This window comes from Lingula anatina, chromosome 2, assembly GCF_051362555.1.
Source record: "Lingula anatina isolate TDL-2025a chromosome 2, LinAna3.0, whole genome shotgun sequence".
Taxonomy (NCBI): Eukaryota; Metazoa; Brachiopoda; class Lingulata; order Lingulida; family Lingulidae; genus Lingula; species Lingula anatina.
Genome location: NC_141768.1, coordinates 42,803,338 through 42,823,484, shown reverse-complemented (window position 1 = coordinate 42,823,484; position 20,147 = coordinate 42,803,338). Strand labels below are relative to the sequence as shown.

The window sequence follows — 20,147 nt, the reverse complement described above, 5'->3', positions numbered from 1 at the left end:
TGTATGCGAGTGAGTGAGTGATAGAGAGAGAGGGAGAGCTAGACAGAGAGGGAGAGAGATGGGTTAAATTTGCATCAGGTGTATTCAACAGCATAGAGAATTAATTATATTTCAGTAAAATAAGTTTCGGTAAAAGCTTGTGTTTATCTAATTGTTCAATATATATGACTTATAAACCCTCTTTTATTCATTTAACTGCTTCATGATGTATATATAAAGTACGTAGCAAACTAGAAAACATCACAGACAAAACGTTAAATTCTTCTCTATCAGTGTTCAGTTTTTCTCTTGGTCGACCTATATGAACAACAATATCGTTTATTCGTTGCTTTGCTTTATGATATTGCATACTGTACTTGTTATATCGTTGCTTTGCAAGACACCACCCCCTTCCCCTTTTTCACTTATATATTAGACATTCGAGACCTGTATTACGTCATTCAGCGGGGAAATTCCCAAAATCTGGCATGACAACATGGATTTTTTTTGACTGGATGTCATTTACACATTTTTTATTTTCTATTGTGAAAATTCTGATTTAACCATCACACAAAGTGTAATGATGATAACTGGTACAGATTATACCAAATGGTCAGAAGAACCTTTTTTTTTTAATTTGCCAGGGTTTGTTTCATGCACCGGTAGAGCTGTTCCACTCTGCAATCTCGATCCGGTTATTTACCCCGTCAACGAGGCTTATTGGATGTTTGCTCCTCGATGGCTTTTTACCAATATTTCTTTTTGATTACGTATTTCAGAGGTATGAACAATTGAATACTTTAAAATTATGGCGTAACCGCGTTGAACTTGACAATGCTTACAAGACTGATGATTCATTGCAATGTGTAAAATAAAATCGCAGTACAGATTTGTCCGAACTGTACGGGCGTATCTGTACTGCACCCTGAGCTTCAGAGATAACTTGAAACTTACCTCTACACTTTTCCCCTGCCGTTTCAAATTGATTCAAAAATTTCAAGGTTGGTTTAAGAATTAATTTCATTTCTCTTCAGTTTTAGTCAGTTCTCACCCTGTAGATTCTGCAGCCTGGGGGAAGAAGACATCCAGGGTTTTCAAGGAAGTGGAAAACTACCAAGGTGCTTGCTTAATACTATGTCATAAAGATATGTCATTACCATCAAATTGCCATGTAAGAATTAGCATAAAGAATAATGTAGTAGGTTGTCTTGGCAGTTGTTATATTTTAGCTATATGGAATATATATAACTTTCACTTTTTACACCTAGTGGTTTTGAACTCTTATCATAATTTTTACATAAATAGGAAATTTAAATCAGGGCAATTGGTTCAAGTAGATTCATCTGAATGATTTATTTTTTTGTTTACTTTTTATAGCTTTTATCCAATATGAGAAGTTGAGACATTTCAGGGTCTAGGGAGATTTGTTTTATGGAAAATTATCATATAGTACACCTGTGAAATAACTGAACTATGTTATTAATGAGATAAGCACTAGTATTTAGGCATAAAATTGCAGATAACTGGGGAAAATTATAGCGGGGACCACTATTGTTCATGAAGTGATTTGGAAAAAAAGGGAATTTGTATACAGTACTTTAAATTATTTAAATGAGTGAGAAAGCATTGGGCAACAAAAAAGTAAACCCATTTGCCATTCCAAATGCCATTCTAATCTATGAATACCAGTGCTTTACTTTTAGCAATTCCTTGTTATTTGGAACATCTAAGTTGTGTTATCAGCCACAAAGCTACTTCATCTATTCATACATTTATTGTCTGGACTCCCTTTACATGTACAACATCTTATATTGAATCTTACTGATAAAACATTACTATATGTCATACATGTAACATTTTCACTTTTTTACAGATGTTGCTAAACAGATAATTGATTTCACTGTCAATGGCAAAGGAAAAGGACAGACCTATAACAGACTGGCTACTTTTACAGATAAATTTGGAAGTCGGATTGCAGGATCCCAGAATTTAGAAAATGCTATAGGTATAAATTCTTTAAAAGTATTCAGAAGTTTTTGTTAAAATTTCACTCTATATTAGTGCAAAGGCTGATTGCCCATGACACACTAGGTGTCATGAAAAATAAATAAGAAATAAGAAATGTGAAGAAATAACCACTTGAAAGCTTGCCTCAGTTATATTGCCCCTGCAGGGAGGGCCTGTGTGGGAGGTGGGAAATCTATTGGGGGATTATGTGTCATGCTTTCAAGTGTGCGCCATATTTGATCCATGGCTCAGTTAGTCCGCAGATCAACTGGGTTTTGATCAGAGCCATATATTATCCTTGCAATTGCAGACTACATGCTACAGCAGTTAAAGAAGGATGGTCTGCAGAATGTTCACGGAGAAGATGTCATGGTGAGATTGATACTTGTATTAGAACATATGCTGTGAAATAAGAGTACTGTAACCAGTATATTGTAACCAGGAGCTGATCCAGAGATATTTTCTGACAGTTTTCCAAATGATCTTTGTTGGACCATCCTCCATTTTTGACGGTCTTCCGACAGAAAAAAATGAGATACTCGTCAATGTAAACTTGGAAATCTGAGCGTCTTCTGAAAGACCCAGGAGATGGCCTCAATCTGCCCCTGGTAACAATATAGTTGAGTCCATATAAAGTGTGACAAACTTTGAAGCATATGTAGTCATGAAACACATATGTCATTATCTATTATATATATGCACTGAAATGTTAGTAGTTCTGTTGAAACCAGTGAAGTGTATAGTTTTAGTATTGAAACAAATCAATATGAATGGGTAAAGATATTAAAAGGTTATAAAATGTAGTCACCAATGAACAATATGTGGTAATAATAGGTACATTGCTCATGAATGTTGCTGTTATTTATTGATAGTTACATGTACCAGTTTTTTAATTTCTTTTTATTGGTGCCACATTGGGTGAGAGGGAATGAGTCTGCCACTATGCTCCTCCCAAGAGTATACAAAATGGCAATGTTGGGATTGGGCTCGTCTGTTGGTACTCCCTCTGGTGGAATACAAGCTGAAGTTTTAGTTGTGAAATCATTTGATGAACTCAAGAAGAGAGCTGATGAGGTAAAGTTTACTTCTTGTCAAGTAGATATTCATAGAAAATGCACAATACTGGGTACATGATAGTTTAGCGGGCAACCTTGTACTGAATTTGAAATAAAGAGCAAATCAGAAATTAAAAAAAAAAAAGTAAACTGAAAGCAAAATTAGTAGATCATATTGACCTTTTAACATGTTGGTAAAAACATTATACATAGTCATACTAATATAAATAGATGTATATATCTGTGTGTGTGTGTGTGTGTGCGTATGTGCGTGCATGCATGTGTGTGTGTGTTACTATGATACTGATATTTGTGTTATTATAGGCAAAGGGCAAGATAATAGTGTACAACCAGCAGTGGGTGGACTATGGTACTTCAGTTGCTTACAGAGACTTTGGGGCTGATAATGCAGCCAAGGTTGGAGGTATAGCAGCACTGATAAGATCTGTTGCTCCCTTTTCTATCAACAGCCCACACACTGGCTGGCAGGTGAGTGTGCATGGGCACACCTGATGTTTTAAGTATCACACACACACACACACACACACACCCACACACACACACACACACATACGTACTTATTGATAAAGATACTTGGTAGTTGTGTGGTTACTATAGCCAGTACTTGTACAAGTGATTCTTCTTGTCATCTCCATGTTTTTAACAAACTAATTGTTTTCGCTGATCTTTTTTGTTATGGGATGGTGAAAACAGATGCATCCAACTTCATCCCTGTATAATTATTACAATTAGTGAGTATGTGTTGTAACGTCCATATGAACAATGGAATTACACTGTTACGTCTCAGATTTTGATAATGTACAGTAGGCATTAAAAATAGATCAGCCACACCTGAACCTTATCCATAATTGACAATCAGGGAAATGCATTTACATGTACTGGATACAAATGCTTTTACACAATAATTGTGAGTATAAATTGCTGTCAACTTTCCATTGCTTCAGGACTATAGTAACACAACAAAACAAATACCAACTGCATGTATAACTATAGAGGATGCAGAGATGATGAACAGGATGGCAGACAGAGGTAAGAGTGGTAGGTGTGTACAGACATTGAACTGTGTTAGAATGCAAGTAGTGATAATTGTGGAAAGTGTGACACATGTAAGTGTTAGTTATGTGGCATAAGTTTGGAAGACGTGACTTTGTGGAAGTGGTGTGGTAGAAGTGACATGAGAGATGGTTCCATTGGAGGATAGTGATCACAGGGATTCTTGGCTAAATTCTTAATTGCAGTCAATATAATTAGTTTAATTGCCTGGCATGCCCCCTTGCAAAGAAACATGAACAACATCATGGACCACAAAGTTTTACTGACTTTACCCAAGTAGTTTAAGGGGACCTACCAGACAATTAAGCAAATTACATTGATGTGCCTTAGCGAGAATCCTTGCTGAGATAGATCAATCCTGCTAGTATGATAACTTCTATTCTGGACACAGCCATAGTATGGTTTAAAACATTTTTAAAACATATTTTTCTTGCTTAGGCACAAAAATTGTTGTTCATTTGCAAATGGATGCTAAGAATCTTACCCCTGTGAAGTCAAGAAATACTGTGGCAGAAATTGTAGGATCAAAATACCCAGAACAGGTATGCACTATAATATGATAATACATATACAATATTTTTTCTGACAATGTTAAGAAAAATCGAAGGAATAGTCATCAATTCCTTGAGTACTTACAATACTTTTGTATTTTGAAAACATTCCTATTTTCGAAAGGAACCATAAAAATAAATAAGACTAATGGTGATGATAATGATTATACTGATAACAGTGTCACTGTTGATATTACATATAAAAAATCCATTCAGTGTTCAAAAGATGTACAGTTAGTTGAAATACAAAGGTGCAAAGAAACATGCAAATTTTAATGGGCAATCATCCCAATTTCTTTCAAATATTGCCAGATGTTAAACCTAAATATGAATTATAATGCTTCTTTTATTTCACCGATTATTATTTCAAATACCAAGGTTGTTTTGGTCAGTGGCCATTTAGACAGCTGGGATGTTGGCCAAGGTGCAATGGATGATGGAGGAGGAGCTTTTATATCATGGCAGGTAGGGTCAGTATCAAGAAAATGCCATTTTCTGCTAGTAAAAACATTGAATGTGACTTTGAAAATAAGTTGGGTATGAGCAAAATGTGTAACATGAGACAGGAGGAATGTATAAGGTGATACAAGAAAGCGTTTTCATAAAACTGCTGCAATGTGTCAGGTGAGACAGTTGCGTTTGTTAGATTAGACAACAATGTGTTTTGTTAAATTGTAGAAATATGTTACATAAGACTGCGGAAATGTGTTTAGTGAAACAGAAAGATATATATTTAAGTGACTTGGGCAACATGGATAAATCCTACTTTCTCCTGTTTAAGGCCTTATCTACCATACGTCAGATGGGACTCGAGCCTAAAAGAACCATGAGGGCCGTGATGTGGACTGCTGAGGTATTACCTTGAATATGGTAACAGATTATGAGAACGAGATATGTAAATAAGCTTTAGAAATTACCAGAGGATTTCTTTGGTTTGCCTGATTATCTGTTATTATTGTGATGGTTTAATATACAGGGATTGGATTCTTCCTTTTTTATGTACTAGTACAGACACAGATGTGTCTGTACATATAGCCGTCACCTGCGTCTGTCATCACTGTCACTGTCTCTGAGGCTGTCGCCGTGCACTTTTATTGATAACAAGATAAGTGGAAAATCATTTTTTCTATGGCTTAAAACTTACAGATCTGATGAATATTCAAAATATGCAGGTCAAGTTCGAAAATCAGCATGATCGGGCCATTTTTATGGAAGTTATGCTTTTTTTCACTTTTTTCAGCATTTTCTCCATTTCTTTTTGGAAAGTTTCCATGCAGTATATACCATTGCCTAATTTCTTTCACATTTATGACCCTTTTATCAAACTTTGACAATTTCAGTGGCTTAATTTGCTTAAAGTGAGTAAAGATTGAAAGTAAACATTAAGAAGCAGTTGAAAAGCGGCCTTTTGAAATAATAAATGTATGAAAAGGTATTTTATTATGATAAAAGTAATGCTGTAATTGATAAAGGGTAACAAATTTAAAATAATTTTATTGTGACGTATACACAGTGTGTGTTAAAAACTTTTTAGACTGTCCACTAACCCTTGGGGCAAGCAAGGCCTAAAAATGTACTAGGCCAAACCAAAAAACACTAGCCTGAATATAATTATTTCAGAGAGAATATGGTGATTAATTTTTTTGACATTTTGCTTTGCATTAAAATAGGCTAAAAAATACTACTAGCTCATTCAGGCTAGTGCTTTGTAAAATTAAACCTTTTTTAATAGCTCGGTGCCACTTTAGGTAGACAAAAGCCACAGGCCAAAGCCAACAACTCAGACTGTTTATGTTTTATCTCTCATCAGTTCTAGCTTCGGGTAGTGACCTTTATCTTTTCCACAGGTGGTAAAATTTGACATTAAGGTCATAGACACACTTATTCACCCCATATGACCTATGGTAATGTGTGAAAAATTTTGAACAGTTTGTAAACCTCAAACAATCTTAAAATCATTTTTTTTTTTTTTTTTTTTTTTTCCCTTGAATTTCGACCATAAAATTTTTTGAATATTTGTGACTTTCATGGATATTTTTTGAATATTTGTGACTTTCATGGATTTTGATAAGTCGGCCATTGGGCTATTTTCAGGTTAATAATAATCTAACAGTCAGCGATGTTGCCCTAGCATACCTTTACCTGAGCACTGCCTGTGCGGCCCAAGGTGCAAGATAACAGTCGGCTTGGTATGCAAAACAGCATCATCATCATCATCATCACCATTATGGAGGTTTCATTAACCTGACATGGACCGGGACTGCCTATGTGTAGTGCAATTCTTAATTACCTCAAAGGGCCAGAACCGCATATATTGATACCTCAGAAATTTTCTTGTCTTTTGAGTGGTTAATTATGAAAAAAAAAGACCATAATGTACATCTGGGTACATGTTTCTTGTCTCTTATTCTTGCTGTTTTAGAGAAAGTTGGAATGTAGGTACAGGAGGTAAAATATGATTTTATGGAAGCGTGTCTCAAAAACTTATGTATGGCGCAGATGTACTGTTATACCCAGGCCAACTTCCATGGTGAAGGCGACCTACACACCCTGAATAATGATCTGCTGGTTGTTTCACTGCCACTGAATAATTTAATAAAATCAAACTTGCTTCACCCTACAGTAAGGTGAGACAACCTGGAGCAATAAATCCCCCCACTGGCCTATTATATTTAATTGTAGACAACAACAGTTGGTCATCTCAGAAAATGCTGGGGAGGGACCATAATAACCAGCCATAATACCAAGCTTTAGGCTTCTGAGATAAGGACTACCTGTGGGTAGTAGACTGATCTGAGGTCGTTACAGCTTCCCCTTATGGCAGAAAGAGACCGTAATATTCTGCCCAGCTTCTAAAGTAAAGGCTACACCTATGCACATAGACACTGACTGGGTGTTGTTTTTGCCTCCCCTACATCAGAGAGAGACCAAAATACCCTGCCCAGCTTTCTATGCACCATAATCATCCATTGGCAGTCATCTTGGTCTCAGTGCAGGAGAGCAAGGAGTTCTCATAACACCGTACCCATCTTTCATGGTGGAGGTTACTAGTTTCTGGTTACCAAGTTTCTTTTTTGAAAAACGACACAAGTTTCTGGTTACCAGTATTATATTTGAAAAACAAACTTGGAAACTTGGAAACACTTACTTCAGAGCTCCCGTTATCTCAGATCGAATGCTTAGGCAAAGTATGCCAGCAGGACAGTGCAGCTCTGTTATCTTAATGAACCCCCCCCCCCCCCCCCCCAATGGTGATGATCGATGCTGTTTTGTGTTGCTAGCCAACTCCACCAGTCATTACCTCACACCTTGGACCACACTCTTATGTGAAAGCATGTACAGTTTTCGGAATTACCTACACTTACCTTTTGTACAATATGGTAACTGACACAGATAGTGTATGGAAAAAGTAGCATAGGCCCAAGTGAACAGACAACTTCTGGTCCAAAATAACAGAATTTCATAAAATTTGAATGTCTGGAAGTTTTGAGCACCTCCCCTTTCAGGAATTTCTACCAAAACAATCTTTTCCTAATTTTAGTAAATTTCTTCTGCACAGAAGCCACGGGACATTACCGTATGATAGATAAAGTTGCATTTTCAATATAAAGCTGTAAACTTCTCAAGATTATGTACTGTTTGATAAGGGGCTCTCTGCTGAGCAAGACAACTTTTAAAATGCTTGCATTTTACTTACTGTGGTTGCCTATTTTGGCAAATGTTTCTGAGGGTGCAAAGATATTAGTTTTTCCATTTACCCACATATTCAATTCAAGAACATTGAATATGGAAAAGATTGCCATCTTGCTGCGAGACCGTGGGCATGAGGTTACCATGCTGGTTGCAGACCATTACAAACCAAAACTTGACCTACATGATGTGAAACTGATCAGATTTCACATTGATGAAACTGAATTTAACAAAGGTGGTGTGATGGATCTTCAGACTGCTTTTGAAATCATTGACCGTGACCCATTTCTTGCTCTAAAACAATTGGAGGATCTTGATGATCTACTTTGCCACGAACTGTTCAGTGATATTGATACTTTGATGCAATTCAGAAACTCGAACTTTTCCCTTTTTTTCTTTGATACCCTTAATATAGCAGCAGGTGCGCTTCTTAATGAGTATTTGAAAGTGCCATCAGTTGGTTATTAGTACCACCAGCGTATACGCTGGCGGTACTCATGGTTTTAGTCCCGACCCGTCTCGTACAGCTCCGCCGGCTCCGCCGGCTCCGCCGGCTCCTGCAGCTCCGCCGGCTCCTGCGGCTCCGCAGTCGGGCGCCGGAAACAAGTCACCGTTACCGCTTCTCCTCCTAGACCGCCAGGACCTGTGTCCCCATCTCCTGGATTTAGGTCACATATAATCTCAACTTGAACACCCTGGTTTTTTTGTCTCTGTCGGTGCATTGGCCTGGGCGTGACACTTGTTGAAACGCACCCTTGTCAAAATTTTTGAAAATTCAAGGCTAAATATCTCCCAAACCAAAGGAATTATGGGAAAAATTACTACAGAAGTCTGACCGAAAGTCATATGTGGAGATTCCAAATATGCCCTTTGATTTGACTTTTGACCTTTTTTTCAAGGTCAAACAAGCCAAAATTTTCTAAAAATGGGAATTTTCTGCAAAAAAATATTTGTTTTATGCTATTTTTTGGAAACTACACAGATCTAAGCTCTCCTGTTACAGTGAGGGGTTACAATTGGGGACTCCTTTCATCTTTGGGAGTTTGGGGTCAATCGGTGCATTTCCACGGGAGAAGCAGCCATTAGATACCGAAACTGAAAACTTGCCTTTATTCTGGAATGGTAAATGCCAGAGACCTTTTGTTCATCGCACTTTGTAGAACTTGTCAAGTGCAATACTGGAGGTGGTGTCCATTTTTTTGTTTTTCGATATGGTTTAGGCATTGCGCTATATCAAAAATTACAACATCGCAATATTCAGTGGGGTCTACATAATAGTTGTTGAATACAGTCCGAGCTTTCGGCCCCTGGGCCTTCTTCGGGGAATATGAACAAAAAGTAAAAAAACGTAAAAAAACAAACTCCATGGATACGTGACGTCGGTGATGTGTTGAAGACATGCGGTGGTCCAAAAGCGTGCTATACGTAAACAACGTCAAAATTACGTAACAAAGAAAAAAAATCAATACTCATTTAAAAAACCATTATCCCTATTGAGTCCATTATTCAAGGTGTTTAGTGTTCTTATAAATTTCTGTTCGGCGATCCGTCTTTGTCTAGTGTCGTTTAAGTTTCCTTTTAGAACGGTGACAGTGATGTCATTAACTGAGTGGTTCGGCGTGTTGAAGTGCTGTCCCACTGGTACGAAAAGGTTTTTGTTGTTAACAGTGCAGCGGTGGTGTCTAATTCTGTCTTTTAATTTCTGGCTTGTTTCTCCGACGTACATTTGATGGCATTTTTTACATCTTATCAAGTAGATGACGTTCTGAGAGTCGCAGGTGTATTTTCCCCTAGGGATGAGTGTCTTGCCTCCCGGAGTGATGATGGGGTTGTTAATAATACACGGGCAGAGAAGGCACCTTCTGTTGTTGCAAGGAAATGTGCCCGTAACGCCAAGGCTGTTATTGTTAACCAGGAGTTTTTTCAGATTAGGGGGCTGTCTGAAAGAGACGATAGGTGGAGAAGGAAAAATGTCTTTGAGCGTAGTGTCGGAGTCAAATATATGCTGCAAATCCCGCGCTATCCTTTTAAGGTGGTAAAGGGCGGGATTAAAGGTAACTACTAAAGGGACCCTTTCGTGGGTGTCCTTTCTTTGGTATTGGAGAAGATCTTTTCTTGGGATTCTATTAGCTTTACCCATGGTTTCTTTGATCATTTGTGTGTCATACTGCCGTCTTTCAAAAAGCTTTTGCAAATCTGTAAGCTGTTCACTCTTCTTTTCGGGTTCCGAGTTGATTCTATTATATCTTAAGGTCTGGCTAAACACAATGGATTTTTTGATGTGTGAAGGGTGAAAGCTGGTGGGATGTAGGTAGGCCGAGCGGTCCGTAGGTTTCCGATATACACATGTAGCCAGTCTATTGTTTTTTATAAAGACAGTTGTATCCAGAAAGTTTTGTTGTATGTTGGAATAGTTAAGAGTGAGGCGTATCGACGGGTTTTCATTATTAAAAAGCTCTACAAATTTTTTGAGGTCATCTTCTCCGTGTGTCCATATAAGGAAAATGTCGTCAATGTATCGGACGTAGAATGTGGGTTGTTTTTGGGTCTTGCCTAGGACAGATTCTTCTAAGTTAGCCATAAACATCACCGACGTCACGTATCCATGGAGTTTGTTTTTTTACGTTTTTTTACTTTTTGTTCATATTCCCCGAAGAAGGCCCAGGGGCCGAAAGCTCGGACTGTATTCAACAACTATTATGTAGATCTTTCTAGATGCATCAAAATATTTATACTTCTATTATTACCAAGATCTATACGGTGAATCAACATGAATCCTCAAAGTGACAACCAGCATCGTAACACACCGGAACACATCAAACTTCTACGATACGTAAGTAAGAAGGCCAAACTTGATTCTGATATCTTTTTCCTTTCCAAATGCAAAAAGAACAATATTATACCCAAAGGTCTTAGGATCAAGAACCCTCTTCAGAACACGTATAAGACCTCATTTTCTGAAAAACTCATGCTAAAAACGGCAGCAAGATTACGTAACCACCTCACTCATGTATTATACAACACCAGGAATAAGATTAAACAAGAAATAGAAACCCTAGTAGAGTCTATGATTACTAATTCCCAAGATCCTCTTGAAACCAGAATTAAAGAGCTATACAACAAGGAGATCGCACGCCACCTCCAAAATAAGCGTAAAAAATTACGTTCGCTGGGAATCTCAGAAGACGAGAGCGTACCGTCTACTAGCACTGTAGTCAACCTATCTACATACAGACCTTCAACAGAAGAATTATCCGTACTTAACAAGGGTCTATCCTTTTGCCCGACAACAAAACTTGATTTTATCCAAACCTGCGGAGACATGGAAGATTTCTTCAGAAGATTACGCCTCAAAGAATATTTCCACAATAAAGAAGACAACCATCAAGATATACAGAACCTCACCACGAAACAGAAAACTTCAAACTGGACTCCACCACCTGGCCGGAACAGTAAACTGGATCGATACATCGAAAGTTTTCGTCACCGAATGAGGTCCAACATCCTGGGAAAACAATTTAAGTCCTTGTATAACTTATCTTTCAAGGAACGCCAGGCAATACGCTCCCTCAAAGAAAACAAAAATATCGTCATCAAACCAGCAGACAAAGGCGGAGCTACAGTCATCATGGACAAAACTGACTACAACACAGAAGTATACCGCCAACTAAATGACAAAGCGTACTACTCCTACCTCAATACGGATCCTACTAACGCTTTCAAAAAAGAGCTGAATCAACTCATTAAGGGGCTTCCACACAATGACCAACAGCTTCTGACTAAAATGATACCGACTGATCCTAAACCTGGTATTTTTTACATCTTGCCTAAAATCCATAAGGAAGGAAATCCCGGACGACCCATCATCTCTGGCATCGGCACACTTACAGAAAGCATATCAGGGTTAATTGATAGAGATCTTAAACCTATCGTCAGGGATACTAAGAGTTTTATCCAGGACACTACCGACTTTCTAAGAAAGATCCAAATGGTAGAAAATTTACCCGATAATACGCTTTTAGTTACCATGGACGTAGTAGCCCTTTATACTAACATACCACATCAAGATGGTATCCAAGCACTTGAAAATTCTTTAAGAAATAGTAAACATAAGACCGAACTTCAGCCTGATTCAATCACAAAACTTACTGATTTCATACTTAATCACAACTATTTCCAGTTCGACAAGGAAAACGAGTTTCTTTTGCAGGTAAAAGGAACGGCCATGGGCACAAGAATGGCCCCTCAATACGCAAACCTGTTTATGGCTAACTTAGAAGAATCTGTCCTAGGCAAGACCCAAAAACAACCCACATTCTACGTCCGATACATTGACGACATTTTCCTTATATGGACACACGGAGAAGATGACCTCAAAAAATTTGTAGAGCTTTTTAATAATGAAAACCCGTCGATACGCCTCACTCTTAACTATTCCAACATACAACAAAACTTTCTGGATACAACTGTCTTTATAAAAAACAATAGACTGGCTACATGTGTATATCGGAAACCTACGGACCGCTCGGCCTACCTACATCCCACCAGCTTTCACCCTTCACACATCAAAAAATCCATTGTGTTTAGCCAGACCTTAAGATATAATAGAATCAACTCGGAACCCGAAAAGAAGAGTGAACAGCTTACAGATTTGCAAAAGCTTTTTGAAAGACGGCAGTATGACACACAAATGATCAAAGAAACCATGGGTAAAGCTAATAGAATCCCAAGAAAAGATCTTCTCCAATACCAAAGAAAGGACACCCACGAAAGGGTCCCTTTAGTAGTTACCTTTAATCCCGCCCTTTACCACCTTAAAAGGATAGCGCGGGATTTGCAGCATATGTTTGACTCCGACACTACGCTCAAAGACATTTTTCCTTCTCCACCTATCGTCTCTTTCAGACAGCCCCCTAATCTGAAAAAACTCCTGGTTAACAATAACAGCCTTGGCGTTACGGGCACATTTCCTTGCAACAACAGAAGGTGCCTTCTCTGCCCGTGTATTATTAACAACCCCATCATCACTCCGGGAGGCAAGACACTCATCCCTAGGGGAAAATACACCTGCGACTCTCAGAACGTCATCTACTTGATAAGATGTAAAAAATGCCATCAAATGTACGTCGGAGAAACAAGCCAGAAATTAAAAGACAGAATTAGACACCACCGCTGCACTGTTAACAACAAAAACCTTTTCGTACCAGTGGGACAGCACTTCAACACGCCGAACCACTCAGTTAATGACATCACTGTCACCGTTCTAAAAGGAAACTTAAACGACACTAGACAAAGACGGATCGCCGAACAGAAATTTATAAGAACACTAAACACCTTGAATAATGGACTCAATAGGGATAATGGTTTTTTAAATGAGTATTGATTTTTTTTCTTTGTTACGTAATTTTGACGTTGTTTACGTATAGCACGCTTTTGGACCACCGCATGTCTTCAACACATCACCGACGTCACGTATCCATGGAGTTTGTTTTTTTACGTTTTTTTACTTTTTGTTCATATTCCCCGAAGAAGGCCCAGGGGCCGAAAGCTCGGACTGTATTCAACAACTATTATGTAGATCTTTCTAGATGCATCAAAATATTTATACTTCTATTATTACCAAGATCTATACGGTGAATCAACATGAATATTCAGTGGGGAAAATGTTAAATATTCCAAAACTGGCAGAGATATGCCCATAGTTACAATTGAACTTGAATAGGAAGTTATATACAAGTAATCTAACTGTGACCTTTAAATTGACCTTTGACCTACTTTTCACCATGAACTGAACTTTGCAAATTTTCTAGCCCTTATATCTCCAAAACTGGCAGAGTTACACCCATAGTTACTATTGAACTTTAATAGGAAGTTATATACTGGTAATCTAACTGTGACCTTTAAATTGACCTTTGACATACTTTTCACCATGAACTGAACTTTGCAAATTTTCCAGCCTTTATATCTCCAAAACTGGCAGAGATACACCCATAGTTACTGTTGAACTTGAATAGGAAGTCATATACTGGCATTCTTATTGTGACCTTAAAATTGACCTTTGACCTACTTTTCAACATGAACTGAACTTTGCAAATTTTCTATCCCTTATATCTCGAAAACTGGCAGAGATAGGTCCAAAGTGACTATTGAACTTGAATAGGAAGTCATATACTGGCAATTTTACTGTGACCTTGAAATTGACCTTTGACCTACTTTTTATGATGAACTGCACTTTGCATGTTTCCTGGCCGTCATATCTCCAACATTGGCAAAGAAATGCCCATAGCTATTATTAAACTTATATAGGAAGTCATATACTGTGACCTTGAAATTGTCCTTTGACCTACTTTTTTACCTCAAACTGAACTCTGCATATTTTCTTGCCCTTCATATCTTCAAAACTAGCAGAGATCTGCCCAGTGTTGTCCCTAGGTTTTCTCTTTTGTCAGCATTCCGGTATATGCATTACTGATAATGCATTTCAAGGAAAACCAATAGGCCTATTGTCTAGAAAATCACAGGAGTGATCAGTGTTAGGAAAATACATCTCCTTGATTGGACCATTTTAACTGTTATGTTTTTTTGATTTTTTTTTTTCATATTTTGAGAACTCTTGTTTATTGCATTTTATAGAGCTTGTCAAGCACAAGACTGGTGGTGGTGTCCATTTTTTTTTTTTTTTTTTTTTGGGGGGGGTCCATACGAATGCGCTTACTCCAGCTGGTGGTACAATATCCAGAGGCGGTATCGCCTCTCTGATCCTCTAGTTGGAATCATGGCTTTTGGAATTTTTGGAATATTTTTCATCAACCAATGTTTTATTCATTCATCCCTAACATTCCTACTGGACTCTCTGACCATATGGACTTTTGGGAACGGTTGCACAATTATGAGGTGGAACAAAGTATTAAAAGTTGGCTGGATGATAAGATGGATTATGCAGAAGGCCTAAGATTAAAGTATCTTCCAGAGGAAAATATTCCACACATGAAGCATGCATATGAGAGGGTTTCTCTTATGATTGCTGCAAATGTTCATTTTGCCTTAGATTACCCCAGACCAGTCATGCCCCATGTGAAACCTATCTCTGGACTCCTCTGGACACCAGCAAAACCTCTGCCCAAGTTTTTCAATGACATTGTTACAACTGCTACTCATGGGGTTATTCTACTAAGCTTTGGAACTATTGTGCCACATTTGGAAGAAGAAAAAGCAGAAGTGTTTGCCAGAGTTTTTGCTAAGCTTCCCCAGAAGGTAATTTGGCGCCATGATGGAAAAGCTCCAAAGTCACTAGGCAACAATACTTATCTGGTAAAGTGGTTTCCACAGAATGATCTTCTTGCCCACCCAGCCACTAAACTGTTCATCACCCACTGTGGAGTTAGCAGCATGTGGGAGACCCTGTACCATGCAGTGCCTGTGGTGGCCGTTCCTCTCTTTTGGGATCAGCGCCAACATGCTAGAAAATTGACTGATCGTGTTCAAGTTGGGGTGCCCCTCGATTATCTAACCCTTACTGAAACTAAGTTAGAAAATGTCATTGGGAAGGTCTTGAATAAGAAATCTTACAAAGAAAATGCAAAGAAGATTTCACTAATTTTGCGAGACACTCCTATGTCAGGACAGGAAGAACTCTTATTTTGGCTCAACTACACCATGCGTCACAATGGACCTCTTCACTTTCATTCCCAAGCAGCTTATAGTTTAAACTGGTATCAGTACTTCCTACTGGATGTCATTGCTTACAAAGTGGCAGTTGGTTGTTTGCGCATTACTGGTTATATTCTTCTTGCAATAGTTTTGTGGAAACTAATGAGATGCATAAAAAAATATTTTCAGCAGGTTAAATATAAAACTGCATAATTTTGAGAAGGGTTATTGTCTCTATTTACAGAATAGAGTAATATTATTGGCATTCCATCTGTAATGTTTGATGCTTTTTGCTGGATGTCATTGCTCACAAGGTGGCAGTTAGCTGTTTGCTCATTACTGCTTATGCTCTTCTTTCAGTAGCTTTGTGGAAACTTAAGAGAAGCACACTGAAATATTTGTAGCATGTTAAATCAAAAATGGCATAATTTTGACAAGGGTGTTTTTGTATATATTTGAAAAATAGTATTATAATATTTAAAAGATATTTTGGCAGAAAAATTAAACCAGGAACTTTGAAATTGTGTTGTTTTTTTCTGATAGGGAAATATGATATAAATGAAATTAATAAATTTCATAATCCCTGTGGTATTCTCTCTTTTCCTATTACATCAATACATTGGGGGGGGGGGATGATTATACTATGTGCATGCAGTGCTACTTGACTTAAAAGACTTTTTAAACTGGAGGGAAGACGGGTTAATTTTTGGACAAGAAATTTGCATGAGCAATTGCATAGCTGTTCAAATGAGGTTATGGAAACTGCTGAGAGATACGTATAACACATAAAGAAAGTACAAAATATCAGTTCAATGTGGGTATTGATGAATCATTAGCATAACAGCTACCCTCAGGACTTTATCTCTGTACCTCTAGTCTGTCAGATTTCCATCAGTCACTGCAATCACCATGAGTTCTTTCTGGTAATTGCCACTCATGCCTGCCCAAACCATAACATTGTGCCCATGGCAGTGGTCAATGGCAAGACCCCTGTCCAAATGAGACAACCATGATATGATGTCCACATTTTCCACATTTCCACCAGTCACTGCAATCACCATGAGTACTATCTGAAAATTGCTATTAATGCCTGCCCAAACCATAACACTTTGGCAATGGCCAATGGCATGAACCCATCCAGATCAGATCGCTATGGCATTATGTCAGCATGGAATACAGTTTCCAAAACCTGATTTTCTGCTTACAGTCTTCACTAACATTGACAAAAGCTGGTACCCTAGAATGATCTACATACATTTGCTAATTTTTCTATGGCAGTAACTGAATTATAACATTTTCATAATAAATTCTAGGAAGAAGGAGTGATAGGAGGGCAAGCTTACTACAACACACACAAGGTGAGACTCTTGAGAACAGGTTCCTATTCAGGTTTTCACCATAATTCCACTGAGACAGGCACAGACTTTGTGTTACAAAGTTTCATTTTAACCTTAGCTGAAAAACTCAAATATACACAAATTACACACAAGGACCTTCATAGAAAGATGAGTTTCATCTCTAGGATATCACTACACTTATGTGGCATACATTCAGTTACAAAAATAGTCTTAAGGCTCCTTCCCAAGGATTTTATGAAATTAATGTTTTAGTAATTTACATAGATTATTCCAGCTCCACAGGGACTTTTACTGAATGCAATCAGATTATTTAGTTAATTAATTAATTAATTAATTAATACAGCCCTTATTTCCAATGTACTCATATAATCACCACCTTGTCTCTATTCTACTCAACACCACGCGTTAATATGATGGCATTCAGCTATATTTAATGTAAAGATTGTATTCATACAATATTGTAATCAAGGTGTATATCATCAGTTACTTTGGGTGACTATGTGTTGGTTGGTTTATAATATGTCATTCGTTTTTAACTTCTGAGCACATATTTTTGTTTTGATACCTGTCCCTTTTGATTTTAAAATCATATTGAACAGTTTTCTTTAGACTAAATTACTCTTTCTCTATCCAGTCTCTCTGGCTTTCAGGTCAATGCCAGCAAATATGATATTGTAATGGAATCTGACCTGGGCACATTTACCCCAACTGGCATACAGTTTCATGGTAAGAAATATTTTCCGTCTTATGGTGTTGCTTCATATGCTGTCATTACTGAAAGAATGTTTATTTCTGTTTTACATAGCTATCTTTAAGTCACTTAAAAATAAGACTGTAATGTACATGTTAACATGACTGGTGTTTGTGTGTGTGTGTGTCTGTGTGTTTTCAACATTTGCTGAATATACCAGCACATTTTAATTAGGATGCTACTATGAGGTGCCATGGCTGACTGCACATATAATGCTCATATATGGATAAGAACAACAATGTCACAGTTATAGATTTGACAGCATCACTGTTTAACATTTGTCTGGTTCAGTTGGATAAATTACTGCAGTATCAAGAGTGTAAGCTATTTTCACACATTTTTGGGAATCTCAAGATATTATTTGTTTCAAGTAATGGGTATATGAGAAACTGGAATAATTATTATTGTAGGCAGTGACTCTGCAGCAGTAATAATGGAGAAGGTGGCTAGCCTGCTGAAACCCATCAATGCCTCAAAGGTAACCCGCTTCAAAGACAAAGTTGATGGTGGAGATGTCAGCCAGTGGCAGACACAGTCCAATGTTCCAGGCGCAAGCATTGACACACAGAATGACAAATATTTCTTTTTTCATCATTCTAATGGTAAGCCAGGGGTGTCATAGTATAATGTAATGCACTATCATCTTTCGTCAGTTTGATTGCAATTTTTTAATGTTGCATAAAATTGTTTAATGATGAATTACATAATTACTAAATTTGGGTTGTCAAGTGATACATATGAAAAATTGGTGAGGGGAAAGTAAGGCATCATAAGTAATATAGTGAAAGAGTTTAAAAAAGAGGTAATTTCTGAAGTAGATTCACCTTTGAATCTGCATCTTTATTGCTTCATATTCAGCTTTGTCACAGTGATTTTAGTAATGAAAAAGAGTAGAATATTTGAGGTTTTGTACACCTTTTGAAATTTTATAAAAATGTAATTTTATCGTGAATTTTTTTCTCCTTTAGTCTCTGTGGATATCATGCAGATCACACATCCTATACAAGCTAAATATGGACTTCAGCGCCACTCCTACTATAAAATAACTGATAATCAACAGTATTTATTTACATTTCATCCAAATTCTCCAGTGATTACAAGAAAATGTTCATTGAATTTTCAACATGTTTCAGGTGACACAATGACAGTCTTGAACTCCCATAGTTTAGATCTATGCTCTGCAGTGTGGGCTGTGATGGCCTATGTTACAGCTGATTTGGAAGACATGTTGCCCAGGTAGAACTCAAATGTTTAACAGTCCCTTTAATTAGCACATACAGTTCATAGTGAGGAGGCTGTTGACTGTGATATTATTTTTATCTCTATAAAATGGTAGTATTTGTAACATTTAATATATTTAGATGAAAATCATTTAATGTAATGAAAATGTTAAAAACATTTGTAACCAAACATCATTGATCTTATGTGTACTTAGAAATTACCAGTGTCCATTCCAATAACTGTTGTTTGCTACATTCATTGAGAGAGAATTGGTCTTTCATAATTATTGATGACTTTACAGTTTATAAAAATCATTTACAAGTAGAGACACAAACTATACTAACTATACTTTTCAGTGTTTAAAGATTTTTTCTTCATTTACAGATTTTAGAGCTTTTTTTAAATGTTCAATTATCAGTCTTTCTTAAATTTTGGGAAACTGTCTGGTAATTCAATTTTCTCACTCTAGATATCAGAGATTATGTAATGGTAATAGTAATATATTCATTTAGAGTCTGAAAGTGTAATGTTCAGTGGGCTTTAAAGCTTGTCAACAGTGCAATTTCTTTCAACATATCTATAGAAAAATTCCAAATAAAAATATATTTCAAGAGCCATGCTTGCAGTGTTTAAGAGTGAATATCTCTTAAAATACGGATCTTTGGGTTTTCTTTCATTTTGAAACTGTCCATTAATTTGATTTTTTCTTCATCCCAAAGATATAAGTAGAAGCTAACCTCCACTTTCAGAAAATGGAAATAGCAGAGGCATACCAATAGCAAATATCAATATCTACTTCAGTAATATCTGA

At 37.2% G+C, this 20,147-nt stretch overlaps 2 protein-coding genes across 2 annotated transcripts; both read left to right on the top strand.

The window, feature by feature from the left end:
* Nucleotides 1-597: 597 nt before the first annotated feature.
* On the top strand, nucleotides 598-19,954 carry LOC106168142 (carboxypeptidase Q-like). Its single transcript, XM_087004530.1, has 14 exons — nucleotides 598-760; nucleotides 1,014-1,097; nucleotides 1,853-1,984; nucleotides 2,297-2,361; nucleotides 2,896-3,060; nucleotides 3,366-3,530; nucleotides 4,007-4,091; nucleotides 4,554-4,657; nucleotides 5,045-5,131; nucleotides 5,448-5,519; nucleotides 17,320-17,364; nucleotides 18,015-18,090; nucleotides 18,526-18,717; nucleotides 19,249-19,954. The coding sequence occupies exons 1-14, from the start codon at nucleotides 718-720 to the stop codon at nucleotides 19,353-19,355; spliced, it is 1,422 nt and encodes a 473-aa protein (XP_086860656.1). The 5' UTR covers nucleotides 598-717; the 3' UTR covers nucleotides 19,356-19,954.
* Nucleotides 15,130-16,527, top strand: LOC147763719 (UDP-glucuronosyltransferase 1-2-like). The gene has a single exon (XM_087004539.1). The coding sequence runs from the start codon at nucleotides 15,170-15,172 to the stop codon at nucleotides 16,217-16,219; it is 1,050 nt and encodes a 349-aa protein (XP_086860665.1). The 5' UTR covers nucleotides 15,130-15,169; the 3' UTR covers nucleotides 16,220-16,527.
* Nucleotides 19,955-20,147: the final 193 nt, after the last annotated feature.

Bases quoted from the DNA above. Each gene is read 5' to 3' on its own strand.
- LOC106168142 (XM_087004530.1), top strand. From the start codon at position 718: ATGGCTTTTTACCAATATTTCTTTTTGATTACGTATTTCAGAG. The intron at 3,061-3,365 runs GTAAAGTTTACT...GTGTTATTATAG, and splicing joins TCAAGAAGAGAGCTGATGAG to GCAAAGGGCAAGATAATAGT. The intron at 4,658-5,044 runs GTATGCACTATA...TCAAATACCAAG, and splicing joins GATCAAAATACCCAGAACAG to GTTGTTTTGGTCAGTGGCCA.
- LOC147763719 (XM_087004539.1), top strand. From the start codon at position 15,170: ATGTTTTATTCATTCATCCCTAACATTCCTACTGGACTCTCTGACCAT.